This window comes from Condylura cristata, unplaced genomic scaffold (assembly GCF_000260355.1).
Source record: "Condylura cristata isolate star-nosed mole 26May11 unplaced genomic scaffold, ConCri1.0 scaffold00040, whole genome shotgun sequence".
Classification (NCBI taxonomy): domain Eukaryota; kingdom Metazoa; phylum Chordata; class Mammalia; order Eulipotyphla; family Talpidae; genus Condylura; species Condylura cristata.
In genome coordinates, this window is record NW_004567141.1 from 4,613,417 (window position 1) to 4,639,893 (window position 26,477).

Consider the following 26,477-nt stretch of genomic DNA (forward strand, 5'->3'; position numbering starts at 1 on the left):
AACCCGCTGCGCCACCAGGGAGGGCCCTGCCTTGGATTTTTAACCTGTAGACTGACCTTGAACCAAGGGCCTTGAACTGGTCAGCATCAGTTAGTTCTTTCCTCTGAACAGGAAAGCCATGAAGTGACACATAGTCCTTCCACAAGATTAATGATTGCCCAAGGCAGAGCTTGGAAACTGGAATCCCACTGACCATTTCCAAAAATGTTTTAAAAATTAAGTCTCAGCTAGATTTCACATAAAAACCTAGATTCTCATGTGTGGCAACAATCAGTTAAGTAGAATTGAGGTCACTTCCTCAAGACAGGGTTTATGTTTCCTGTGGAGGTGAGATGGGGCTGGAGAATAGGGATGATGGCCTCACTCAGGAACAGGGTGCCCTTTTGGGGACTAGGAAGGCTCAGGAGCCCATAAAACAGAGATGTCAGCTTCTTTGTTGGCACAAGGGGTTAAAGAGACAGCACTGCCAAACTGTCACACTGCAGAGATCCCTGGCCAAGGAGCTGACCCACATGGCGCGGCAGACCTTTCCTGTCTTGTCCGCTGCTTGCCTCAGCAGTGTAGTTCTGCCTGTTCTGCTCCCCACTCTGTCTCTGGCAAATCCTCTCACCCCCCTATACCTCTGGCCTACACCCCAGTTCTTGAATGTAAAAATAAATAAAAGAAATTTTTAAAAACAAACCAAAAAAAAAAAAAAAAAAAAGCAAAACAAAACCAGAGCTCACAGGCAGGAAGGAAGGGTGGGACTATGAGGCAGAACAGAGTAGCAGAACTCCAGGTCAAGGTTGGTGAGAACTCAGGGGTCAGTTTTTCCAGGTGGGATCAGTTACAAACTCAAGTACACCCTTACTTCCTTCACCTGTGTGTGTTTAGTAATGTTGTCACTACCCAAGATGCCATCTGGGTTGTCTGTCAGTTTTTGTTGTAATTTTTGCTTCTATGCTCTTTTGACATCTACCTGACCTCATTCAGCTTCTTATTTCTCTAGTTCAGCATTTACCTCCTAGAAGCAAAAACATTTACCCTTGTAACCTCATCTATCTCATCTGTTTGGGTGACTGTAACAAAATACCACATTCTGAGTGGCTTATAAACAATAGAAATTCAGTGTTCACAGTTGTAGTGTCCAGGGAGTCCAAGATCAAAGCACCAGCATCAGTGAGGCCTTCTTTCTGGTGACTAGCTGCCTCCCTCCTGCTGTGTCCTCATGTGGTGAGGGGCAAGTGTCTTTTAGAAAGCACCAACCCCATTCAGGAGGGCCACATTCAGGACCTAGCACCTCCCTAAAGTCCCACCACCTGATAGTATCTGCCAGCATCTTTAAACAGTTAGCATTTCAGGGCCCTCCCTGGTGACACAGTGGGTTAAATTGCAGCACTGTGACACTGTCCGCAGCCACTGCAGCATGAGTTCAATCTGGCCAAGGGAGGTGACCCACATGGTGCAGCAGACCTTTCCTGACCCACCCACTGCCCTCCTCAGCAGTGTATTTTAGTAGATCTGCCTGTTCTGTTCCCTACCCTATCTCTGGTGAATCCTCTCATCCCCCGCACCTCTGGCCTATACCCCAGTTCTTGTGTGCATAAATAAATAAATCTTTAAAAAAGTAGATTAAAAAAAAGGTTAGGATTTCAATCTGATTTTAGGAGTGATACATTCAGACCATGACAATACCCAAGGTACTTAACATTGTTGCAGTATTGGGTGCTTCCTCTGAGCAATACAGATGTACTTCTACAGCACACACAGTAGGTGGCTTGAAGGTTTGAAAACTGCCTGAAAAGCTGTTTTAAGGAACTGGAATATAGACATGAGATGTATCAGAGGGAGTGTTACAGTTTCCTTCTCTTGTCTTTAGTAGACAGGCTGTGCTGGTGGCTGGGAATGCCAGGAGGGAGTTAATGTGGTCCCTGTCTTCTAGAAGTTCAGTTTAATGGGAAAGCCGACATGTGCAGGCACCTCAGAAGACTAAGCCTGTGCTGATGTTTGAGTGTTTATTTATTTATTTATTATTTTATTTTATTTTATAACAGTTTTGATGTTTGAGTGTTTAAAGATGTTTAAGATCCCTGGAAAAAAGTTACCAGGCGTTAGCCTTTAGTTCCATCCTGTTAGCCCTGTATTCTAGATGTTCTCCCGAGGTAGGGTTTTTCCTGGCCTCTGGAACGTGTAAGCAAAGTCCTTGGGGATCAAATAGATTTAGCCTTGTTTAGTTTCAGAAGTCACATACAAGCAAATTGCTGAGAAAATCTGACTCTATGTGTTCACAAGTTTTTAGCAAGAGAAGGGTGCAGTCTGATGTTTCATCATCTCCCTGGTACTTGGGATTACCTAGGGCTGCCAGACAGGACTTGTCACGACCCTGTTGGAGCCTCTTGCTCTGAAAATGAGTGTTGAGTCCCATTTTATTATTATTATTTGAAGATTTATTTATCTGTATACAGAACTGGATTACAGGCCAGAGGTGCAGGGGTGGTGAGAGGCTTCACCAGAGACAGAGTGGGGAGCAGGACAGGCAGCCCAACAAAGTACTCTCCTGAGGGGAGCAGCGGGCGGGTCAGGAGAGGTCTGCCTCGCCATGTGGGTCATCTCCAGGGCTGGGATTGAACTTTTCACTGATGTGGCTGTGGCTAGCTTGCAGTGCTGTGTCCTAACTTGTTGCACCACCAGGGAGGGTATTACTATATATATATATAAATATATATATTTTTAAAGATTTATTTATTTATGCATACAGAACTGGGGTACAGGCCAGAGAGGTGCAGGGGCGGCGAGAGGCTTCACCAGAGACAGAGTGGGGAGCAGAACAGGCAGATGGATGAAGTACACTGCTGAGGGGAGCGGCGGGCGGGCCAGGAGAGGTCTGCCGCGCCATGTGGTCACCTCTGGGGCAGGCGGGTATTGAACTCATGCTGAAGTGGCTTTAGCTTCTCAGTGCTGTGCTTTAACCCGCTGCGCCACCAGGGAGGGCCGGGTCTTACTATATTTTTAAAAAAGATTTATTTGTGCATATAAGAACTGGGGTGATATGCACACCAAAATGAGAGGATTCACTAAAGACAGATTGGGGAGCAAAACAGGCAGATTGATGAAGTACACTGCTGAGGGGAATAGCACGTGGTTCAGGAGAGGTCTCCAGGGCTGGGTGTGGAACTCAAGCAGAGGCTGGTGATAGCTTAAAAGTGCTGTCTCTTTAACCCCTGTGCCACCAGGGAGTCCCCTTTAGTCCCATTTTATAGTTGGAAAGACTGCACCAAACAGGTCTTGTTACTTTCCAAAGTCCCACAGCACATAGGTGAAGTCTTTGGTCTCTCCATGCTGACCTTCCTTCTCAGTGCATGGTGGTTATCAAAAGCAGCAATTCTTGCTCACTGAAAGCGCAGTAATAAGGAACCTTGGTGATCTCATTCTACTCTTTATTCTCCTAGCTCCAGGCTTTCTTCCTGGTGTCAGATGACATCATGGATTCATCCCTCACCCGAAGAGGGCAGCCCTGCTGGTACCAAAAGGTAAAGTGGAGGGGAAGTAGCAGCGGGCGTGGCTCGTCTTGGGCCCCTCATTAGGCCCCAGGGAGGTGGTTACATAGAGCCCATAGAGCCTTTTGAAGTGCTCAGAGTGACAGGTCTTGGTATGAATCTAGACTAGAGACTGATTACTTTTTTTCTCTGCCCCTGACAGCCTGGCATAGGTTTGGATGCCATCAATGATGCTCTGCTTCTGGAATCATGTATCTATCGCCTGCTGAAACTATACTGCCGGGGACAGTCCTATTACCTGAACTTGATCGAGCTCTTCCTGGAGGTGTGCTTCAGACCAGACTCAGTGCCTTGAGACTGCCCACAGATATTGCCATTAGCTCATTTCAGGGCATAGCAGATAGCTCTGGTTGCCTCGGAGGAGAAGAAAGCGAGGAATGGAGTTGGGAAGGCATTTTTGTCCCTGTGTGATTGGGAGGAGTGACAGGACTGTGTATTTGCATATGGGCCTTGAGTTTTGGGGCTCTCTCTTCCTCCTACATTTCTCACTCTGACCGGTTGTTAAATGGTATGGGGTGTGGGGCCCAAATTTCAGAGTTCTACAGCTCTAGAGACAGTCTAGCTTATGGGCCATCCTCCTCTTCCTCAGTGTTCCTATCAGACGGAGATTGGACAGACCCTGGATCTCATCACAGCTCCCCAGGGCAATGTGGATCTTGGCAGATTCACTGAAAAGAGGTGAGGGAAAGTGGGAACCATGTCAGAAGAGTGTGGAAGGGCTCCTACCGGGAACTGCCCTTCTGAGGAGAGTTATCTTCCCCCCACTCAGGTATAAATCTATTGTCAAGTACAAGACTGCTTTCTACTCCTTCTATCTCCCTGTAGCTGCTGCCATGTACATGGTGAGTGAGCCTCCCCACGTTCCCTTGTCCTGTGGTGTGGGCTTTGGACAGGTAGGCACAGAGCAGACAGATTGGGACAATGCTCCACTAATGGCTGTGTGTCCTTGATCAGGTTACTTAATCTGAGTCCATTTCCTCGGCTGTAAGGTGAGGACAATCTTCCCACCTCAGAAGATGATTGCAAAAAATTACCTGAGGCAAATGATAGGAGAGTAGCTGGCTCATCATAGAGGGACGGGAATCCTACATCTGATTGTGGAGAGGAATGGGAAGAGAGAATTCAGGCTAGGGAGGGAGGGAGAATGAATTTCAAAGGCAGCCTGTGGGATTAACTGCTGAATCTGACCTTGCTTCTCCAAGTTTCCTTTTCACCCTGCAAGAAGTTGGAAATGGTGAGAAGATTAGGAAGGAGTATTAAAGTGAGTCAGGGTCTGATTGCCAAAGAAGAGGTTGTCTCAGGGCCTCCAGGATGGATTCATCTCTACTGGGATTCGATGGAGGGGCTAGTGAAAAACAAGTGGGATGGAGCCTCAGCTTCCTATTTCAGAGCAGCCAGGAATGTATGAAAGGAGAGATGGTTTGGGGGCTGTGCTGGGGCAAGACCCAGTGGGAGGAGGCAGTGGGGATGAGGAAGGCACTGTGGCATCTGGCTTATGGATCCCCTTTCACTATAGGCAGGCATTGATGGGGAACAGGAGCATGCCAATGCCAAGAAGATCCTGCTGGAAATGGGAGAGTTCTTTCAGATCCAGGTAGGAGGGCAGGAGGCACCGGCAGAAGGGTACAGCGTTCCTTCCCTCCCTGGAGCCTGTCCATTCTTTCTTTTCTGCCTCCCTTTCTAGGATGATTACCTGGATCTCTTTGGGGACCCCAGTGTGACTGGCAAGATTGGTACTGACATCCAGGACAACAAATGCAGCTGGCTGGTGGTTCAGTGTCTGCAGCGGGCCTCTCCAGAACAGCAGCAGATCCTGCAGGTGCCCGAGAGGGCCGTGGGTCCAGGAGCTGAGAAGAGAGGGAGTAGTGGTTCTTTAATAAGAGTGGTGACCCCCAGTGCAAATGTTACCAGATGCCTTTTCTTATAACTCAGTGTGTTGTGTGCCCTACAGCTGTCTCTAGTGGGTGGCAGCCAGCTGTGCTGCCAGACACCTTCTAATGAGCAGGAGAACTTTGTATAACTTCCTGTAATTACCTGGGCCAAAATTCCAATAGTGCCAAGATTGAGAAACCCTGGGATACAAGAGGCTGAGTCAGTGAACATTTGGGATGGAGAGGAGGTTGTTGAAGGTCCTATAAGCAGGCATGGAGTGAAGGGCATTGCAGATGTTCTGGAGTATCTGGTTGAGGGAAGTAGGGAGGGAAGGCTGAAGCCCATTTTCCTGCCTCTTTAACCCCTTCCAGGAGAATTATGGGCAGAAGGAGGCAGAAAAGGTGGCCCGGGTGAAGACACTGTACGAGGAGATGAAGCTGCCAGCTTTGTTCATGCAGTATGAAGAGGACAGTTACAGCCGCCTTATGAGCCTCATCAAGCAGCATGCTGCGCCCCTGCCTGCGTCCATCTTCTTGGGGCTCGCACACAAGATTTATAAGCGGAAAAACTGACTTAGGGACAAAGACTGGGAGGAAAGGCCCTCAATAAATTACTGTCTAACCTCGTGATTCTGTTTCTGCTGTGCTAGCCAGCGGCACACTTTTGTCAGGCAGGATGGGAATAGCTGCGTGGAACCTAGGGTGTTGGATCCCTTTGGGCAAGAAGCTTGGGCTATATTAAAAAGCTGCGAGCCGGTCTTGGGAGGCAGGATGACGCAGTAGAACGTCAGTGCTGGGGGTGGGTCTGAGTCCCGCCACTCCCCTGCGTGAAGGGGCGCGGCTGCGCAGCACCGGCGGGTTGTCCCAGCGCCCCTCCCCTCCAGTCGGCTGGGCCGGGCGGGACCGTGGGAGCCGCGGACTGGTCCACACCGGGAACGCTAGCAGGAGGACCCTGGTGAGCTGGGCTCGACCTGTGGGTGTGGATGGAAGGATCGAAGCACGCGGGATGAGGCGGGAGAGGGGAGTAGAAAAATGAATAAAGACCGAGTAGGGTGGTAGCTGGAAGATTGAAGACAAGTGCGAAGAGAATGGGCCGACACGCCGATGTTCCGAGTCGGGTGAAGGTGCACCGTGCCTGTAGGCTTGAACCCGGAGCTGACCGGGTCTGTGCGGGCGGTGTCCCAGGCGGAGTTGACAAACTGACGCTTGCTTGGTCCTTCCCCCCTCACACCCGCCCCTTTTCTGCATTAACCGGCCTGATGTGCCCTTCCTCCCCCATCCCTCCATTTCAGAGCATCTGGGCGGGGCGTCTCCTCATTCTTCCTCTGAGAATGAGGGTCAGGTTGGGGGACAGGGCCAAATTGTGGTAGAGAACATCCGGGGGTCCACTGGGGCCCCATCCATTTTCAAGCCCCCGCACCTCCGCGGAGATGCAGAGCGCAGCCGCATTCTCTGACCCTCCCCGCCCCATTCCCGGGGGGTTTCGTTCGGCTCCACCTGCAAACACTGCAGTGGAAACTAATGGCCAGTCGGTGGTCATTTGCATCCCATTTGCATATCGTCGGAAGCTGCCGGCGCCTTTCCAGGCCTGCTCTAGCCGTCAGTCACCTCGGTGTCCTTCCGGAGGCCGGCACCATCACGGGCTGGGTTTCACCACCTCTGTCTTCTAGGTCTGCATCTGCGGTTGCCAGGTAGGCGGATGTGAGAAGCTCGATCCTTTTGATTCTCTAGAGGCCATCCAGTCGCCGCCGGCACCATGCTGTCCCCTCAGAGGGCTTTACTCTGCAACCTCAACCACATCCACCTCCAGCATGTCTCTCTGGGTCTGCATTTGTCCCGCCGTCCAGAGCTACGGGAGGGGCCCTTGAGCACATCCCCTCCCCCAGGAGATACCGGGGGCAAAGAGAGCCGAGGTCCCTGCAGCGGGACCCTGGTGGACGCCAATTCCAACAGTCCTGCCGTGCCCTGCCGATGCTGCCAGGAACACCGGCCAGGCCTAGAAAACCAGCAGGACCCAGCACAGGAGGACGAGGGGGCTACTTCTCCCTCGGACCCCGGCTGCTCCTCCTCTCTCAGCTCTTGTTCAGACCTGAGCCCCGATGAGTCCCCCAACTCAGTCTACTCGCGAGAACTCCCAGGTGAAGAGGATGTCCACCCTCAGCCCAGCATCGTCCCCCTGGAGCAGGGCTCCCCACTGGTTTCCCAGGGCCCGGGTGCCTGCTCTCCAGACAGCTTCTGCTGCTCCCCTGATTCCTGCTCTGGAGCTTCCTCCCCACCCAGCCCTGGCCTGGACTCCAACTGCAACGCCCTGACCACCTGCCAGGACCATCCTGCCTCAGGGCTAGAGGAAGAGGATGTAGGCGGGGAGCAAGAACTCCCGATTTCAGAGCTGGCAGAGGCAGATGATGGGAAAACCGAGGATGGTAAAACCGAACCCAGTTGGAAAATCAACCCCATTTGGAAAATTGACACCGAGAAAAAGGAAGCTGACTGGAAAATCACTGAGAACAATAACTCTGGTTGGAAAACCAATGGGAATACTAACTCTAGCTGGAAAACGGAATCCGGAAAATTCGACTCCGGCTGGAAAACCAACACAGGAATAACTGATTCTGGCTCAAAAACAGATGCTGGGAGAATTGATGGGGAATGGAGAAGTGACGTCAGCGAGGAGCCAGTGCCCCACCGGACAATCACATCCTTCCATGAGCTGGCCCAGAAGCGCAAGCGGGGCCCGGGGCTGCCCCTGGTGCCGCAGGCCAAGAAAGACCGCAGTGACTGGCTTATAGTCTTTTCGCCCGACACTGAGCTGCCCCCCACCGGGTCGCTGGGCAACTCGGCCCCGCCTCCCCGGGAAGTCACCACCTTCAAGGAACTCAGGTCCCGAAGCCGGGCCCCGCCTCCACCACTCCCGCCCCGGGACCCCCCAGCTGGCTGGGCCTTGGTCCCGTCCCGGCCCCCACCCCCACCCGTCCCTCCCCGGAGGAAGAAGAACAGGCCTGGGCTGCAGCCTATAGCCGAAGGGCAGCCCGAGGAGGGCAGGGCGGTCAGCCCAGTGGCCGGCCAGGAGGCTCCAGCCGCGAAGGAACCAGAGGAACCCAGCGCACAGGCCGGCCTGGAGGGTAAGAGGCTGCAGGAGGAAGCAAGTGGAGGGCTGGGCTTCGGCCTCGCCCTCGCCTCCAGAGCTTCCAACCTGGTCCCTCGTCTCCCCTCCATTCTGTGTCACCCATCCTTCCTGTCCCCTTCTAGTAGGGAGCGCTCCGGGAACGGGAAACTGGGCGGGTCGTTGGGCTACGGGACTAACTCTTTGCTCCCTCTTTCTCCCGCCCCTCTTTGCCTGGCTGCCGGCCCCGCTGCCCTTCTTCCCCTCCGCATCTGCCCCGCCAACCCCGCCTGCAGCCCGTCCCCTTCTGCTCCCTCGGCCGCTTGTTTTCCGGTTCTCGGCCGACGGGCGCCCTCTGTTGGAGGGTGGGGGCGCGGGCGCAGCAGGGTCTCTGCTCCTAGCACCCCTGGCCGGCTGGCCCGGCGCGGGGCTGCGGCTGCTAGGGGCGCGGAGTACCCCAGAGGAGCAGCTGCTGCCTGTCCGCCTGTCCCCGGTGGGAGCCTATTCGCCTCCAGCCCGGGGGGCCCTGCCCTGCCTGGCCAGCCCTGAGCTGGCACTGCTGCTGTCCCCGCTCTTTCCCAGAAGTAGTACCTTCCCCGCCGCGGCTTCCCCACCCCGCCAGGTACCCGCCCCCCCGCTGCCACCGCCACCTCGTCCGCCGAAGGCCCCTCGCTGGACCAGGAGCCCGCCGCCTCCGCCCAGGCTACGTAAGACGGACCGGGGCCTGCCCCGCGGCCACGCCCCAGGCGGGCTGCCCCGCCCACCCAGGCCCCGCCCACCCAGGCTCCGCCCACCCTGTGCCAACTGCCCGGCCCAGACCTCGCCCGGCCCAGGCCCCGCCTACCCAGGCCCTGCTCACCCAGGCCCCGCCCACCCCGCCGGGACCTGGGTTTTACCACCGTTCCCCCGGGGTTCAGGGGCTCGTCCCCGCCCTTCAACCTGAGCGGATTCCGAGCCTATTCGCGGGTCCCGGGAGTCCGCCCCGCTCTCGGTGCTGCCGGCAGACTGCTGCTCTCCGGCTACGTGGCCGGGGCGGAGTGGATGGACCAGGGCTTTCCCGGCTCCATATTCACCTTCAGCGAGTCGCAGGAAGCCCATAGTTAGGGACCATGGGTCACACTCTCAGGTGTGAAATCCCCGGGTCTGGGCTGCAGGTCGAGCCTGACCCCCACGTTGTTGGGTGAGGGCGGAGGGGAGGCCCCGGAGCTCACCGGCCGACCGGATTCCAGTTGAGCCCTCCCTACCCGGCCAGCCCCTGGCGTGCTGCCGCCCTCTGCGAAGACGCTGTCGCCGGGCACTCGGGTTTCCCCTTTCCGGCGCCTTCCAGCCTCCCAATCCTAGGGTCCCCTCACCGTCTGTCCCTCCTCCCACGGCTGTCTGTCTGTCTTTCCATTGGCTCAGGATCCCCACGTGTTCCCTGGGTCTCCGCGGGCCGGCCCAGGCTTTGGGCGGCGAAGGGCTGCCCCTTCCTTCCCTGGCCCTGTTATCTCCCGCCCCACAGGCCCCAGCCGGGCTGGCGGGAGGTGAGTGGAGCAGTCCCGCTCCGGGACTTCCGTGACCCAGGAGGTGGGAGTCGGACCCCTGAGGACGGGAAATGGGAAGTGTGTAGGTGTGCGGGGGAGTGTTAGGGGGAAGAGAGGGTGTCAAGTGCTGGGATCTGTGCAGGGTTCTTTTTGTGCCGGGCTTTGTGCGCCGGCTGCAGACCGGCAGGAGGTGACCTGTGCAGAATCCAGAGTCCTTGGGGTAACCCTTGGTTAAGTGTCACTGTGTTCTTCTTCCTTTACACCAGTCCGTAGTTCCTGGTCGTTCGCCGGTGTCCCCGGGGCCCAGCGACTGTGGATGGCAGAAGCCCAGAGTGGGACTGGCCAGCTGCAGGAGCAGAAAAAAGGTAGGACCCCCTGACTTGGACCCCAGGCTTCCGAAACAACCTCCCCTCACCTAGGCAGGCCTGGAGTTGGGTGGGATTGCATGAAAACGTCTCTCCAGGTCCCTTGGCTTTGCCAGTGAGTTAGGTGGATTTTGATGCTCCTTCCCTTCCCTCCCTCCCAGGTCTCCTGATAGCCGTCAGCGCCTCTGTGGATAAAATCATCTCACACTTTGGGGCTGCTCGAAACTTGGTTCAGAAGGTGAAGGTGCCTGGGGAGGATATGGGGGTGAGAGTAATGTAGTTCTAGGGTCCAGAACAGTTGGTGGGGAGGGTGCTAGAGGCACCCCTGGACCCAAGCCCTTTACACTGATCTCCAGGCCCAGTTGGGGGACAGCCGGCTGAGCCCAGATGTGGGGCACCTGGTGCTGACCACCCTCTGCCCAGCCCTCCATGCTCTGGTGGCCGATGGCCTGAAGCCTTTCCGGAAGGACCTCATCACAGGGCAGCGCAGGAGCAGCCCCTGGAGTGTGGTGGAGGCCTCTGTGAAGCCTGGTAAAAGGGGGGGATGAAGGGCTGGATGGTGGGCAACCCCTGGCCAGGGCTGGGCGTGGCTGACAGGCCTGGTATCCTCAGGCTCCGGCACCCGGGGCCTGGCCACCCTGTATAGCCAGGTCAGCCGCCTGGCCCCTCTGAGCAGCAGCCGGAGCCGCTTCCACGCCTTCGTCCTGGGCCTCCTCAAGTGAGTGTCCTCCTCTCTGGCATCACCCCTCAGCCTCGGGACCGCAGGGGTGTGTGGATGGCATGCAGTAGGGGTACCCTGTATCCCCAGAAGCTTCCATCTTCCGGCCTCCCAGCTGGTGGGGCTGGAACTCCACCGCCCTGAATTCTGTCCCCTACTTTTTCCCCAGCACTAAGCAGTTGGAACTGTGGTTTTCCAGTCTCCAGGAAGATGCAGGTCAGAGGCCCGAATGGGAGAGAGTGGGATTGTAGGGCTATTGGGGGGAGGGGAAAGGGGTCTTTTCTCTGGGTCCCCACTGCTGTTCAAATAATGTGATCTCATTACTCTTCTGGTTAAAACTCGTTTCAAGAGGGCCCTTTGCCCATGGGAGGAAAGACCCGAATTCTCACCGTGAGAGTCCTGGTCATGTGACTGCCACCTTAGGGCTGGGCATTCCCTGTGACTTGTCCTTTCTCTTTTGGTTCTTCCCGCCCCAGACCTGGCTTTTGAGGTCCCGCCCCCTAAGACTGGCCTCTCTGCACCTCTTGCCTCTTCCGTAGCTGTTGTTCCTCCTCTGGGTCCTTCTTCAGTGAGGCTCCACCTCACCCCCGTTTTGCTCCCGTGGCCTTCTAGTCCTTTCTGCTAGTTACTGGTCACCACTTTTCGTACCCGGGTCTCGCTCACCTCTGCTGGACTTAGGCAGGGATGTCAGCCAGATGTCCTCCCCAGGCCCCCACCCCCCCATGTGGACACTAATGAGGATGTATGCAGACTGGGGACTGCTGCACTAGGTCCGGCTGGGGCTGATGTGAGCTGCCCCTTCCCAGGCCTGCTGTCCCTCCTGTACCTGCCCACCGGCTTCTTCGCCCTGGCCCGCGGCGGCTGCCCCGCCCTGTCTACGGAGCTGCTGCTGCTGCTGCAGCCGCTGTCTGTACTCACCTTCCACCTGGACCTGCTCTTCGAGCACCACCACCACCTGCCCCTGGGCCCGCCTCCGGCCCCCGCCCCGCCAAACTCACCTCCTGCACTGCAGCAGACTGTGCAGGCCATGCTGCACTGGGGCGGGCGGCTGGCTCAGAGCCTACAGGGGGCTTCCAGGGAGACCGCTCCAGCTCCTTCTGCCCCCTCAAGCTCTCCCACACCGGGCAGCTGGTGGGAGCAGCTGACCCAGGCCTCCCGGGTCTACGCCTCTGGGAGCTCGGAGGGCTTCCCTCTTCCCCGGTGGGGATGTCGGCGTCCTGGGGCCTCAGCCGAGGGCTCACAGGAGAGGACCCCGCCCGCAGAAGAAGCCAAACCAGGAAGAGGCCCAGACAGAGGCGTGTGGCTGGGGAGACTGTTTGGAGTGCCTGGAGGCCTCACAGAAACTGGGAGTGGAGTCCTGAAGTCCAGGTAATGGGGTCCCTGGGCCCCTCCATCACCCTTGAGCCCCTTCTCAGAGCTGGAGTCACTCCAAATTAAAATTCTGTAGTGACCCTTTAGGCCCGGGTTGTTAGTTTCTCTCAACTAAAAATTTTTACATGATTAAGTGGCTCCATTTGATGGCTCTCCAATAACCCATAGAATGTCCTTCATTTCCCCTCTTGTCCCTGAAAGCCAGAATATTGACTTAAGCCCTTTAGAGAACAGAAAGAATTTGCTGACATCTGCTCTAGGATCTGACCTTTGGTGACACTAATGACCTTATGCTAGTGGCCCCTAGATCCCTGCTGTTTCCACAGGTCCCATTATGACCTTTGGTGTTGACCTCTGTTGTCACTCACCCCCAACCACCTACAGGTACCTGCGTCCCACCTTGCCATTCTGCCCTCAGGGATGACCACATCCTGTCCTCCTCTGAACCATAGTCTGGCCCCTTAGCCTCTTCCCTTCAAAGCCCTGGGCTCTTGGGTTCTTTTTCTGGTGGAGGAATGATTTTGTGACCTGTGTCCTTTTCTCCAGGAGACCCTCCAGCTGGCTGTCCCCAACAGTGAATGTATTAGCTCTGGTGAAGCGGGGCCCACCTTCTGACACCCCCTCCTTTCCTGAGGAGCTTGAGGCCTCAGCAACTAGTTTGGTGCAGACCCACAGGTAAGGAGAGTCAGAATGTGGCTGCCAGGTGTGCGTGTGCACAGAGCGGGTAGGCGGTAGTAAAAAAGGTCTTGTGCTTCAGGTCAGACAGTGCTAAGTTTGTTGTTTATTACCGATTCCTCTGAGGTTTAGTTTCTTTTACTGTTAAAAAGAAAGGATTGTTTATACTTCTGTTATGGTTGCTGTGAGACCCAAATATAATTTTGCAAGCATTGGCACACAGTCGATGGTGACTTTGATTCTGGTGTGTTCCCTGAGGGACTGTTTCCCTGTAGTGGGGTCTTCTAACTTGGTACCAGGAGCAGCTTCTGCTTTGTGGTCTTGTTTTCTTGGGGTTCTCTCAACACACTGGATTAGTCTTGATTTTTCATTCATCCAGCAATGCTTTTCAAGTATTTACTGTGTGCTAATGGTAGAGAATACAAAGGTAATGCATCTTGGGGTCCCTGCCCTCAAGGGGCGTGTAGTTCAGTGGGACACCGATGACTAAATGAGCAGTTACAATTCTGGTAATGAATCCAGGAGAGGAAGACTGAGTCCTTTGGGGTCACATGAGGGCTTCTTCCCCAGGTTTAGGGGCTCAGGGGAGGCTTAGTGATAGTATAAGCTGGGCATCTGGCAGAAGGAACAGGATGCAGAGGTGGAGAGCCCAAATGAGGAAAATGAGGTCCATGATTGGCTGTGCCTGGAGTTCAAGATGCTGGCAGCAGTGTTGGGGATGCTGGCAGCTTGTGGAGGCCAATGAAGGAGACAGGATGTCACCTGAGGCAATGGGAGGCTGAGGCTCTTAAGCCTGGGAATGATAAGCTTGCTATTGTCTTAGAGGGATTTCTGACAGCTATGGAGAAGAGCTGGGGAGGGAGGCCAGGAGAGATTCAGGGACACCTTTTGGAGCATCTGCAGTGGTCCATCCAGAGAGAAGCTGGAGGCTTAACCTGGGACAGTGCACTGAAGTTGAAGAAGACGGAATAGTGGGAGATAACACCAACCGATGGAGAGACTAAGGAGTGAGATACATCCTGGTTTTTGCCAGAACAACTCACTCGGTAGAGGTGGTGCTGTTTACCAGAACTCAGGAGGAGGAGCTGTTTGGAGGCTGAACATGAGTCATCTCATTTGCATCTGGTGAATTTGAAGCACCGGAGAAGTGCAGATCAATTAAGTGGCTAAAGAGTGGGTGCCAGCTAGTGGGTTTGCTCAGCACAACCCAGCGGGGACTGGAGTCCAGTTAGAATCCACATGTTGCTAGATGGGCCCTCCGCCTTCTCCAGAGCCCTATCAGTGCTCACTGAGCTGACCCAACAGGGATACTCAAAACGCTGGGCAGGTGGAGGCCTGACTCCCCACCCCTTTCACTCTAGCATCTCCCTTTGGCTCCCCGCAGGGCAGTCCAGACGCTCTGTGACCACACGGCTGCAGGACCTGACCAGCTGAGCTTCCGGCGGGGGGAAGTGCTGCGAGTCATCGCCACTGTGAACGAGGACTGGCTCCGCTGTGGGCGGGATGGAGTGGAGGGGCTGGTGCCCGTGGGGTACACCTCTCTTGTTCTCTAGGCCTGTGGCCTTTTCCTGCAAATGCCTCTCCCTGTCATCTGAGAAATGGAATGGCCAGTGAACACTGACCTGTGTAAATGGTCAGTCCTCCCTAAAGTACCTCCCCTGTGTGCAAAATGCCACTTGCCCCTCATCCCATTTCTGATAATATATAAAACTTTCCTTTTTCCTGCCCTTGCCCATCTGTAAGGTGAAATTTACAAATATATAAAAAGAAATGTCCCTCGGTGCAATCTCTTTTCTTTCCCATCTGCATAAGGGAAAGTCTCCCTATCTGCAAAATGGAAAGTCAGCCCCGCCTCCCCTCTCCACCCGTAAGTGAACTGCCGGTATACACCTCTGTTCCCAAGACTAGAAGTGCCTCTAGTCTTCTCTGTGTATGGAATCTCCCCCACGTTGCCTGTATTTATGATGTACTCAAGCTGTACTAGGTGCTGATGTCTGGACACCCCTGGTGGGTGGCGTGTGCTACTGGTCTGCCTCCTTCCTCTTTTGACCCAATAAAGCGTGGGAGTTAAATATGTGTGTGTGTGTCACTGTTAGTTCAGGGAGGGGAAGGAAGCCAGAGGGAGAGGCTGCCTTTCTCACCAGGTTCAGGTCTTGCTGTTCCCTGAGGAATGAGAAGGGGCCCTGGCATGGTGCCGGAATCTCAGGGTATCTTTATTGTGAGATTTGGTAGTTTGGTTTTACTAGATTCCTATGGTAGGAATCTGAGGAAATATGGGAGAGTAGGCAAGACTTGGCTAGCCCCTGAAATGTGTACTTAGGCGATTCATTTTTGTGAAGGAAAGGACTAAAGGACTGCAAGAAGTGACACATTTTTTGTTTCATAGTTTGGTGATATTTCAGGTGAAGGCAAAATAACTTGATGTCTCTTATTTTAGTAGGTGTTTACAAGTTCCCTTTCAGTCTTTTGAAAGAAGAATAACTAAAGTGCTTTGGAGCTTCGAGGATGGGGTTGGGAATTAAGATTCTAAGAGATTAGAGAAATAGAAAGCTGTAATTATAATCAGGCAACAGGAAAGTTAGTGGGAAGTTGAGAACTATGAAGTGAGAAACTGGAAAGAAGATATTTGACTGTGTTCCTTCATTTTTAAATGTAGGAATGAGGTGACTTGAGGGCTGTAGAGCCAAAGTTTTGGAAATACTCAGCAGCTGGTTAGGCCAGACTCAGGTGCCATGTCCTTTTGCCACTTTCTAAGAGCTGATGTTTCCTGTTCCTTGCCACTTCCTACTATTCATCTGTTCTTTGTGTTTGGGTTCCCCTCTCAAATTTATACCCCATTTGCACTTTGGATAACATCTTGAGGACTTTTGGAAATCCAGTTAAATTTTACTTTTGACATTTAAAAATTTATTTATGCATATAAGAACTGGGGTATAGGACCCTCCCTGGTGGTACAGTGGGTTAAAGCACAGCACTGCAAGCTAGCTGCTGCAGCTTCAGTGTTGAGTTCAATCCCTGGCCCCGGAGGTGACCACATGGCGTGGCAGACCTCTCCTGACCCGCCCGCAGCTCCCCTCAGCAGTGTACTTCATCGATCTGCTTGTTCTGCTTCCCACTGTCTTTGGTAAATCCTCTCACTACCCCTGCACCTCTGGCCTGTACCAATTCTGTATGCATAAATAATCTTTAAAAAAAAAAAAACTGGGGTACAGGCCAGAGGTGTGGGACAGGGGTGAGAGGATTCACCAGAGACAGAGAGGGGAGCAGATCAGGCAGATGGACACTGAAATACACTGCTGAGGGGAACAGCAGAAGGTAGGAGGTCTGCTAGGCCATGTGGGTCAGCACCCTGTCTGGGGATGGAACTCATGCTGCAATGGCTGCTGATAGGTTGATTGCCCTGAGACATTACCCCCTGCACCACCAGGCAGTCCCCCTATAGTTATATTCTTAAGATTTTGAATACTAAAGTTTATGAAGCTACAATTGCAAATTACTGCTGCAAAGCAAGTTTTATTTTAGTAGATACTAAAAGATTTAAAAAAGTATTAGGTAAAGAAAAATCAAGTACTCATTGTTTTTGCAGTTGTGGAGTTACATACAGTAGCATGAGTCCCAAGTCCTCACAGGAGGTTGAGCCATTTCAGTCAGTCACCTTCATGTGTCTGAGCTCTTCTGTTCTAGCTCAACTCATTGTCGAAGTGTTTGACCATGTCTGGGGCAAGCTTCCCTAGATATTCCAGTTGTTGGCAGGTGTGGGTCTATCTTCCTTGGTGAGTAGGGTCCTATCACTGGCTATTGCCAACATTTTTCTATATGTACATGAATACACAGATTTTTGGAGCTCTGGTTCTAACTGGTTACTAGGTGATCTTTGTCAAGTTATTTAGCAACCCTATTTTCCCATCTGCAAATGAGAAGTAATAATTAGAGAGGCTATTATGAGGATTTGGTTTTGTACAAAATTAAAATGTAATGACTAACAATAGTTGGATCTTTTTACATTAAATATAATGGAAATATTCATACTCATTTTTTCTCCCAAAGGAAAAATTTCAGAATCAATATTCTGCACAAAATAAAAAGTTGTTACTTGAAATTCAAGTTTCTATAAAGAATGTAAGTAACACACAATTATATTTCCAAAATCTGAAATCATTGACATGATTTTGGAGTACTTTCCCCCCAAAATTCATTAATATTCAAAGATAGCCCTCAGTAGCATTTAAAAAAAATTCTTCTGCCCTAGCACAACCTCCTGAGACCTGTTAAAAAATATCAGTTCTGGGATCAGGGCTGATGGTACAGGCAGTTTTGTATTTGTTTTTTAAAGATTTAATTATTTATGCACATAAGAACTGGGGTATAGGTCAGAGGTTCAGGGGGTGAGGATTCACCGGACACAATAATGGGGAGCAGAACAGGTAGATATACTGTAATACACTGCCGGGGGAGCAGTGGGCTGCTCAGAAGAGGTCCGCCACACCACATGGGTCAGCTCCATGGCTGGGGATCAAACTCGTGCTGCGGTGGCTGGGGAGCGCTTCACAGTGCTGTGCTTTAACTGGTTGCGCCACCAGGGAGAGCCCAGTTTTTGTATTTGTAGAGAAAAAACAGTGACTGGTCACCAGTAATCTGTAGATTTGGTCAAGAGCTCAACAAAGGCCTGCTAGTCATTGTGAATGACTGCCACGCGTGTGAGAATAGTAAGGGAGCCCACCATGTTGGTGTCAACTCTTATAAAAAGAGTAAAGGGGCCCTCCCTGGTGTTGCAGCGGGTTAAAGCACAGCACAAAGAAGCTTAAGCCACTTCCGTATGAGTTGGATCACCGCCTGCCCCGAGGAGATCCACATGGCGAGGCAGACCTCTCCTGACCCGCCCGCTGCTCCCCTCAGCAGTGTACTTCGTCAATCTGCCTGTTCTGCTCCCCGCTCTGTCTCTGGTGAACCCTCTCACCCTCCGCATCTCTGGCCTGTACCCCAGTTCTGTACGAATAAATAAATGAGTCTTTAAAAAATAAATAAAAAGAGTAAAGGAACAAAAACATCCGTGAGTAAGGTACCAGGAAAAGTTGTCCATAACCAAAATGGTAGGGGAAGTAACCCAGTTTCAGGGAGTGTGTTCATGTGTTTCCTTCAAAGGGCTCCTCTGGGTGCTGCTGAATGTGTTCCATGCCAGCCTATTCAAAGTTTCATTGATTTAAAAAATATAGTAAAACACGGCTGCCCTTGCCAACAGACACTATCTCACTCCAATCCGTCCCATCTGCTGCTAGAAGTTCATCAATCTTCATGTACTGTGCAATGGTCCTGAAAATCTCGTTCTCAATCACTTAGTTTTGAACAATGAGTGTGGCTTTGGCATTCCAGAGAAAGCCACCAGAGTCACCAGCTGGGAGAAAAGTGAGGGGGAGGAAGCAGCCCTGAACAAAGCTGACTGATTAAGCATGGGACCGTGGCTGGGCACGCAGCAGCTTGGTCTCTGTGGCAGAGCCGCTGTCTCTTCATCCGTAAGCTCGAGCTACATGACCATGTGTTACATACTGAAGCCTTCCTGTTGCTTCAGTTTCCTCGTCTATAAAAACTGGCTTTTGATATCTACCTACGACGGCTGTTGTGAAGACTAATAAATGAGTATCTGTAAAGTTCTTGTGAGAGAAATAAACTAACACAGTGGCCTAAGGAAATGTGGCCTGAGGTTGTTACTGCCATCCTTGGAGGTTTCTGAGATTAAATGAGATGACAGGTGTATGTGCAAGGGACAGAGGCCTAGAAGACTATTGTACTGACTGGTCTGGCTGGGCTCAGACCACAAAGATGCCAGTATTGAGAAAATGGTTTTATCCAAGAGTCAAAGGCAGTGAGTAAACTCATTTGGGACCCAGATGGTCATGATGTAGTTTTTAAAAAAAGAATATAATAGTTTATTTTTACATCATTTTGTGCCTTCTTCCATCTCAGTACTCATGATGTAGTTTTTAAAAGATCTCAAACACGAAGGAGAAGATCCTAGAAGATAAATGAAGAACCAGAAAAGAAAAAAAATAGCAAGCTCACCACTCTGCAGTTAGGAAAAGTTTTTTTTCCATTTAATACTAGACTTTCAAGGATTGAGATGCAAGCTTTTTATGCAATTACATCCAATGTTAAAATTGGTAATACATAATTTACAAAGATTAACATCAAAACAATCATCTATTTAGATATGCTTTTGTAAAAAGGAAATATATTAGCAGCATTTATATTTTCCGCAATCACACAGCCTACAGACATGCAGACTAACTGTATCTATTTGCAGTGATGTAGTGCTTTGCCCCGCATTTCAAACACCAAAACCCGCCTGGCAGCTAGGGGGTTCTTTTTATTTCGTTATTATAAAATAACTGAAAAATAAAAAAAGGCATTAATTTCTACACCAGTAAGAAAAACGAAGTTTTTGCACTTACCTAACATTTGATTGTCTAAAAAACATTTCAGTTTTTAGTCTTTCAACAAAAGAAAGATAAAATGACAGAGCGTAGTGTCTTTTGCTTCTGTTCTCGCATTTTACAAAGTTTTTTTTCTTTTTTGTATTTTTTAAAATTTTAGTGTTTAACACTATTAAAGGAAATATTGAATTTAATCTCTTTCTTCTCATTTTCCTGCTTCTGACTAAAAGGAGACCCCCAAAGTGCCCCTAGTCCCCCACCTCCCTCCCACCCAGTTCCCTGCAACGAAAATCAAAAGAAACCACTCAAACGGGCTTGGACATGCGATTTTTCCAGCTCCACACATGAGTATCTTATACCCAGGTCTCTTAGTAATGTACAGTGCTTCTCTACAGTAAGAAAATACTCCAAACTATTTTCTTAATTCTCTTTTTTCTTTAATAAAATATTTATTCTGCTTTTTCTCTGCTCAAGGGGATCTTTGGCATCCCCTGTCTCTTTTGTTTTTTCCTTCAAGATCGACACAGAAAGAAGAAAAAGAAAAAAAAAGATTCAATGGAATGGAAGGTGGTCAATGTTTCTACCTAAACAAGTCAGAGTGTCGTCATCATAAGGGGAAATGTACAGTTAGGACAGCATTGGTCCAATATTAGAAAAGAGTAATGGGACATGTTTACTATTGTATTGCTTACTAATCACGCAGCAGATATATATATATATATATATATATATATATATACGCATATATATATATACACACACACACACACACACACACATATATACACACACACACAACTTGGCACATTTAAAAACCATCTTTTATAAGAACATCTAAAACATATATGCATATGTATGTCTGAGAGACAACAAAGCAAAGCTTCTTAAATTTTATTTTTAAAGAGACAGTATTGTCTGGTAACTTCTGGTCAAGAGAGTGGGAAGGAAAGAGACTCCCTGGATATTCCTCCTGATGATGGAGGAAAGACAGGACAAGGGGTGGGGAGAACACACTGTCTCTTTAAGAGATGGATATTGAAAACTGTACAATTAAGAAAACAAGAGTAGTGTTTTCAATTGATAATACACACCCACAACAAATGCTCTGATAGGTGAATACTGCTCAACAGTTTATGTAGTGATTTTCTTGGGAGGGGAGAGGTTAGAGTTTTATGTAGATGTTAAAATGATTTTACTTTGAAATGATTCTCCATTCGCACAGCACAGAGACACACACAAGAACCACAGCGTGTACAGAGCGCATGTGCTGGCAGGGGCCCGGCCTTCTCATTAGAAAAAAATATGTTCGGCAGATTATGAAGGCTAACACAAAAAATAATCACAATAAGTACTGTGCCCTTCTGACCCCATAGGGGCCTTCCCTATTCTGACTCTATTTTGGGGAGTAGAGGTAGGGAGAGGGGCAGCAGTTACAAGTGCTTTGAGTTGTCAACTCACGTTTTATTTTGACCTGCTTGGGCAAGAAAGGAGAGAGAAACTTTTCTAGTCAGGGATCTAGAAAGAGGCCCCAGTTTCTGCTTGTTCTAGGTCTTAAGAGTCGCTCTTGGAGCTATAGATAACAGATGGAGTAGCGGTGGGGGATCCTGGCCCTATCCCTTTGGATTGATTTAGATCTGGGTCGGAAGCAGTTTCTTAGCAGTGCCTGTGGGATCAGAGGATGACACAGAGAAATCCAAGCTGGGAGGAGGGCAAGTGCCGTAAAGTACCAAAGAGTTCTGGTCATCCCCAAGTGCTCTGCCTTCCTCCCTACATTATTAACCCTCAGGGTGAAGCAATTGAGAGGAAAACAAGTTAAATGGAACTGTTTTAGATAGATTCCCTTCTTTTTCCTCTCTTCTAGCTCCAAGTTTTATTAAGTACCTAATGTCAATGGCACGGTCCCATTCCCCCCTGCTGGATGGACCCTTCCCACCCCTGTTTACACTCAGAGAACAGGAGGCAGGACTGTTCACTCCACTGGATCCCAGATGCTTGAGGTTCTCATTCTTTGAGTTTCACTTCCGAAAGCTGTTTTCTGGCATAAACAAAGTACGCCTTCGCAGTTTCCTGCCTGATCCTTCCTCCAGCAAGTAGGTCACATCAATGGCTGAAAACAGAACCAAGGAGGCTCATTAAATACCACCCTCCCACTCCTTATTCCATAGTTCAGCTCCAAGGGTATCACAGAAACTCAATGATTCCTTTCTAAACCACAAGCATTTATAGGCCTTCCTTTAGTCCAAGATGGTAACAGGTATTCTCTAGGGAGGAGATCCTCTCACTTCCCACAGTTTCATTCCCAACATAAAACTAATAAACACAGGCCCATGAAAGAGCTCTATTTTCTTAGAATATTATTTATTCTAGGTTTAGCAGTTGTTATTTCACTCCCTCTTCCTTATTTACTTTAAACCCCAGGTATTAACTTTAATTGTCTTACCATTTTTTCCAGGGATTTTTTCCAGGAGATTGAGCAAGATCTGGTTGAGTCGTTCCCGTTGGTTATGCCGTCGTTCCTCAGGGGTACACGTTGGTTGGGTTTCTTGACTGCTTTCCTCCACTTTTTTTTCACTCTCACTGATGTCTACAGTGGTCCCCTCCTGTTCCGGTTCCTCCAGGCTGGGCATCTCATTGGCTGCTTGCTCTTGACTGGCCAGAACCTCTTCAATCAAGGGCAGAGCATCATCCTCCTGGCCCAGGTCTTTCAGGGGTGGCTTTGAGCGTTCAGACTTCCAGGATGATCTGCCGGAACAATGAATGAATTTAAAGTAAGAGTGAGCAGGGAACTTTGGGATGCAATGAAGGGAAGGAGCCTAAGGATGGCTTGAGATTCTGCAGTCTAGTTGTTAAGAGTCTTAGTTGAAGAGTTAAACTCAGCTCTAGTCTTTCACTATTATTATTTGAACAAATCACACTACCTTTCTTTGAAATTTATTATCTGTAAAATTTACTTTTTCTTTCTTTCAAGAATCCAAAAAGGATTACAAGCGCTGGGAAAATTACTTAGCTTGTTCTCGTTGATTACTTCATGACAATAGAGAAGTGTGGGTATGGCACAGCCTTGTAATACCAGTAGTCACATTATAAAGTAAGTATTTAAATGGAGCTTTTCCTTTTCCTGACTTTTTTACATCTATTATTTTCTCCTTATGCTAGCTAAGTTACAGACAGAGGCAAAGTAGTTGACATGCCTGCATTCAACAGAAAAGGAAACTGAAGAAAAGCCTTCAGTGCTTGCTCTTTCTCCAAATATACCCCTCTCGTGAACAAAAAGCACAAATAAAAACTATCAACCCAAAGTGCTCAGCTAACACAGCACTTCTGGCTATTTCTGCTCCTTAATAGCGGTCTTAAGAGCTGAGTCACCATAGAATAGGGGAAAGCCTGCAGAAATCTAAAAATCACTTCTGAATCTGTCTATAGAGTTCTGTTCCAAATTTCTTCTCCTTCTCTATCTTTAGTTCTTGCAAATTGCTCTCCCTGCCCCGACTAAGGTTTTGCTCCATGAGACTACATCCACTGCTGTATAGTTCTCCCACACTGCTGCTGGCATAACACTGGATTATGTCAGAAAAACCCAACCCTAGCGTGGTGCTGAGTGGGTAGAGGTCTAGTCTCTTGCTCCATCCAACTGTTTGTTAAACCCTTAAACTTCTTTTATTTCCCACCGGACTCACCGCCCTCCGTTCCTCTTGTAGTTGTCTGGGACATAATGAGGCTGCAGAGAAAATAAGGAACAAGTAAGTAGTGTAGAAGCTGCCACAGATAAATCAGGTAATCTGAAGATAACTCAGAAAAAGGGAAATGGGGGAGAAATAAATAAGTAAATAAAGAGGTAAAAGGAAGAAAAAAAATAGGTCTAAAGATTTTATAAGCTGGGTGACTTAAGGTTAGAAGTTTAGTACATCTATTATTTTGTGGGTTATAATGTTTTCTTAGCATTTTGTAAGACATGACTGACTGATAGTAAAACAGGCTCAATCTTCTCTGCTATATCCCAATACTTGTGTAGTTAAGCCTGGGCTTTCAAAGCTAGTGAGCTGTGATTCAATAGCAAGACCAAAGAACTGTAGAGAATATAAAATACTATTTAGAGAAATCCAAAAATAATAATTGGAAAAATAGGGACATAGAAGTTTGCTTTCTTGTTAAGACTTTTTTGACCTATTCCAGGACGACAGATATGAATTTTGACAGGCCTGATATAGGAACACTTAGGATGAGGCACTCAGTCCATGTTTTCATTATAGCAAGTGGATGGGTGACCAAAACCTTTATGGAAAGAAGAATGGTACAAAATTGGTAGTGTAGTTTCACAGTCTGAGAGAGAAAAAAGAAAAATACAGGAAAAATGTTGAAAGTGAAAATGTTAATTTTCATTAGTTATTTTCTTAGTTATTTTCATAATGTTATTTTCATAGTAGGCAATACACAATTTTTTCTTTTTGTTTCTTTACTTCTCAGATTTTATATAACAATGATGTCTTTTTGTCCAGGGTCAAAAAGAAAAGGCATTAAATTATTTTTACCAAAGGTTTTTCAGGGTTCTTTCTGTTCTTCCTACCAATTTCTTAAAATTATGGGTGTGAAAATCAAAACAAAAACTACAACATGGGGCTGCAGGGTAAAGATGGTGAAGACATGAGAGAAGAAAAAAAGAGGAAAACCTGACTGAAATCAACAATTTCCCAAGATACAAGCAATGCCAGGAAATGAAGAATATTTGTATTCATGTTGTTCAAGTATCCCAAATAGAGATCCAATTTTTCATAATTTGGGAAGGGAACAGGATAAAGAAGCAAAGCCACTTGAAAATTGTTGCTGTGAATTCCACATATTAATTATCCGATAGGACAGGAAGGGGACTTACTGAGAAATCTCTTTTGGGAGTGAGCTTCTTGGGGAAGTGGTCGAAGGCATAGTGTTTAGTGCAGACAGGATAGCGGTTCCGGTGGATCTTGTAAAACAGGTGTGCTGACTTGTCAAGCCGATAATCACAGATGTACACATCTTGTTCCTTCACTCCTTTGGGTCTCCCTGTGAGTCCAAATATTGTTAAAACTCACCCTAATTTTTTTTTAATTTATTACAAAAGTTTATTATTTTTTACATCATTTTGCACATTTTTTTTTTCCATCTCGATTGTAATCCCCGCGGGTTTCCCATCACCAAATCACCCGTGTGCCATCACCATAGTCCCATGTATTTCCCTCCCCCACCCCCCCCCCCCCGTTTTTGATCCCATTCCCCACTCCACCCCCACAAAATGTCTCTGGTATATAGTTGTTCATTATTTTTGTTATTTTCTCGCCTGGTCCATTATACTCCTGCTATGAGTGAAACCATCCGGTATTTTTCTTTCTCTTTCTGGCTTATCTCACTAAGCATGATCTTTTCCAGCTCCATCCAAGTTGCTGCAAAAGACATGTGTTTCTCTTTTTTGGTTGCTGAGTAATATTCCATTGTATATATGTACCACATCTTTTTTATCCAGTCATCTACTTTTGGGCATTTGGGCTGCTTCCATGTTTTTCTAATTGTAAATAAAGCAGCAATAAACATGGGGGTACAAGTATCTTTTTCAATCAGTGTTTTTGTGTCTTTTGGGTAGATACCTAGGAGTGGGATTGCTGGGTCGTAGGGAAGCTCCATGTTCAGCAGTTTGAGGAACCTCCAAACAGTTTTCCATAGTGGTTGTACTAGTTTGCATTCCCACCAGCAGTGCAGGAGAAAACTTACCCTATTTTTCTTGCTTCACCCTGAGCTACCCAGTGACCAGAACTGGGAGAGCAAGTAGGCCCTTAAGAGGGAAACACTAGCTATTTTGAGGCAGAACAATAAGCATCTGGTGATTGCAGAAGACAGTTCTAGACAACATTAAAAAAGGAAGACTGAGAACTAGAGAGTGGAAATGTATACTATAAGATAGAAACCAGAAATGTAGATTATTTGGTGTTTCAGAGATTTAAAAAAAATTTATTTATGTATACAAGAATTGGGGTATAGGCCAGAGGGGGTGGGATGGGTCACCAGAGACAGCGGGGAACAGAACAGGCAGGTTGACTGAAATACACTGCTGAGGGAATAGTGGATAGTGGACAAGACAGGAGAGGTCTGCTGTGCCATGTGGGTCAGCTCCCTGGCCAGGCATCAAATTTGTGCTGCAGTGGCTGCAGATAGCTTCATAGTGTTGCACTTAAACCCTTGCACCACCAGGGAGGGCCAGCCTGCTGTAGGGATTTTTTTACATACTATTTCTTTGGGAAAAATAGACCAGATTATGGGGATGTTATGAGGAAAGAATGACAATATAAGTGAGGGATGCATGTTTGAAAACCAATACTTGATAGCTGGGGATAAAAAGAGTCATCAGCACCATGGAGCTTTAAGCAATTTTTGAATAGAATATAACCTCTTCTGGACTATTCTCCTATGACATTAGAGAAAGATGCTAAGCACTGCTTATAATGACAACTAACAGACATCAGGTGCTTACTGTGAGTCACAAGTTGCTGTGCACTCTTAGAGATTATTTCACATAATCTTTATAAAATTCTCTAAAATAGATACTAATTCCTATTTTTATTAGGTTAAATAACTTGCCCCAGATAAAAAGTGCTGGCACTCAAATTTAAAATTAGCTTGTCTGATTATATACTCTACATTGTTAATCAAGAAGCTTTTAAAATTATTGTGATTTTTTTGGTCTAATGTAGAGAGATGACGACGACCTTAAAGATTTGGGAGCAGGTAAACAAGAGAAAACATCTTACTATTAAGAATACTAACAGAGTGCTAGGTGCATAGTATTAAAAAATGTCAACTAAATTAATAAAATTTGCTAGTACCAAGCTGTAGATTAAAAATACATAAATATATATTTAAAA

General features: G+C 48.8%; 4 protein-coding genes across 10 annotated transcripts in view; 2 read left to right on the forward strand and 2 right to left on the reverse strand.

Annotated features, from left to right (window-relative positions):
• FDPS (farnesyl diphosphate synthase) overlaps positions 1 to 6,037 on the forward strand; it is a 9,706-nt gene extending 3,669 nt beyond the window's left edge. For both annotated transcript variants that reach the window (XM_012733337.1, XM_004693821.2), the window contains exons 4-10: positions 3,429 to 3,509; positions 3,679 to 3,801; positions 4,126 to 4,214; positions 4,306 to 4,378; positions 5,053 to 5,130; positions 5,221 to 5,355; positions 5,780 to 6,037. In XM_012733337.1, the coding sequence (XP_012588791.1) occupies positions 3,429 to 3,509; positions 3,679 to 3,801; positions 4,126 to 4,214; positions 4,306 to 4,378; positions 5,053 to 5,130; positions 5,221 to 5,355; positions 5,780 to 5,980 (780 nt within the window). In that variant the 3' untranslated portion in view covers positions 5,981 to 6,037. The remainder of the gene's footprint in view (positions 1 to 3,428; positions 3,510 to 3,678; positions 3,802 to 4,125; positions 4,215 to 4,305; positions 4,379 to 5,052; positions 5,131 to 5,220; positions 5,356 to 5,779) is intronic.
• Positions 6,019 to 6,975, reverse strand: RUSC1-AS1 (RUSC1 antisense RNA 1). The gene is given in 5 exon segments (XM_012733259.1): positions 6,019 to 6,260; positions 6,263 to 6,310; positions 6,313 to 6,378; positions 6,660 to 6,833; positions 6,836 to 6,975. Coding segments are annotated over 5 exon segments (648 nt in total). The 5' UTR covers positions 6,954 to 6,975.
• On the forward strand, positions 6,276 to 15,238 carry RUSC1 (RUN and SH3 domain containing 1). 6 transcript variants are annotated; one of them, XM_012733333.1, is made up of 10 exons: positions 6,276 to 6,362; positions 7,078 to 8,529; positions 10,300 to 10,398; positions 10,560 to 10,636; positions 10,755 to 10,929; positions 11,011 to 11,116; positions 11,286 to 11,332; positions 11,923 to 12,484; positions 13,034 to 13,162; positions 14,547 to 15,238. In XM_012733333.1, exons 2-10 carry the CDS (start codon positions 7,164 to 7,166, stop codon positions 14,713 to 14,715), a joined length of 2,730 nt encoding a protein of 909 aa, XP_012588787.1. In that variant the 5' UTR covers positions 6,276 to 6,362; positions 7,078 to 7,163; the 3' UTR covers positions 14,716 to 15,238. The 6 variants fall into 6 exon arrangements, with proteins under 6 accessions (XP_012588787.1, XP_012588784.1, XP_004693875.1 ...); XM_012733330.1 differs by lacking the exon at positions 6,276 to 6,362 and adding an exon at positions 8,807 to 9,217 and having other exon boundaries at positions 7,025 to 8,529; positions 10,560 to 10,663; XM_004693818.2 differs by lacking the exon at positions 6,276 to 6,362 and adding an exon at positions 8,807 to 9,217 and having other exon boundaries at positions 7,027 to 8,529.
• Positions 15,239 to 19,222: 3,984 nt separating this feature from the next.
• Positions 19,223 to 26,477, reverse strand: part of ASH1L (ash1 (absent, small, or homeotic)-like (Drosophila)) — a 170,983-nt gene continuing 163,728 nt past the window's right edge. The window contains exons 26-29 of the mRNA XM_004693822.2: positions 24,461 to 24,627; positions 23,268 to 23,308; positions 22,031 to 22,332; positions 19,223 to 21,697 (exon numbers count right to left, since the gene is read on the reverse strand). Coding sequence (XP_004693879.1) covers positions 21,606 to 21,697; positions 22,031 to 22,332; positions 23,268 to 23,308; positions 24,461 to 24,627 — 602 coding nt within the window. The 3' untranslated portion in view covers positions 19,223 to 21,605. The remainder of the gene's footprint in view (positions 21,698 to 22,030; positions 22,333 to 23,267; positions 23,309 to 24,460; positions 24,628 to 26,477) is intronic.

Bases quoted from the DNA above. Each gene is read 5' to 3' on its own strand.
- RUSC1 (XM_012733330.1), top strand. From the start codon at position 7,164: ATGCTGTCCCCTCAGAGGGCTTTACTCTGCAACCTCAACCACATCCAC. The intron at 8,530-8,806 runs GTAAGAGGCTGC...CCCCGCCTGCAG, and splicing joins CGCACAGGCCGGCCTGGAGG to CCCGTCCCCTTCTGCTCCCT. The intron at 9,218-10,299 runs GTAAGACGGACC...CCTTTACACCAG, and splicing joins GCCGCCTCCGCCCAGGCTAC to TCCGTAGTTCCTGGTCGTTC.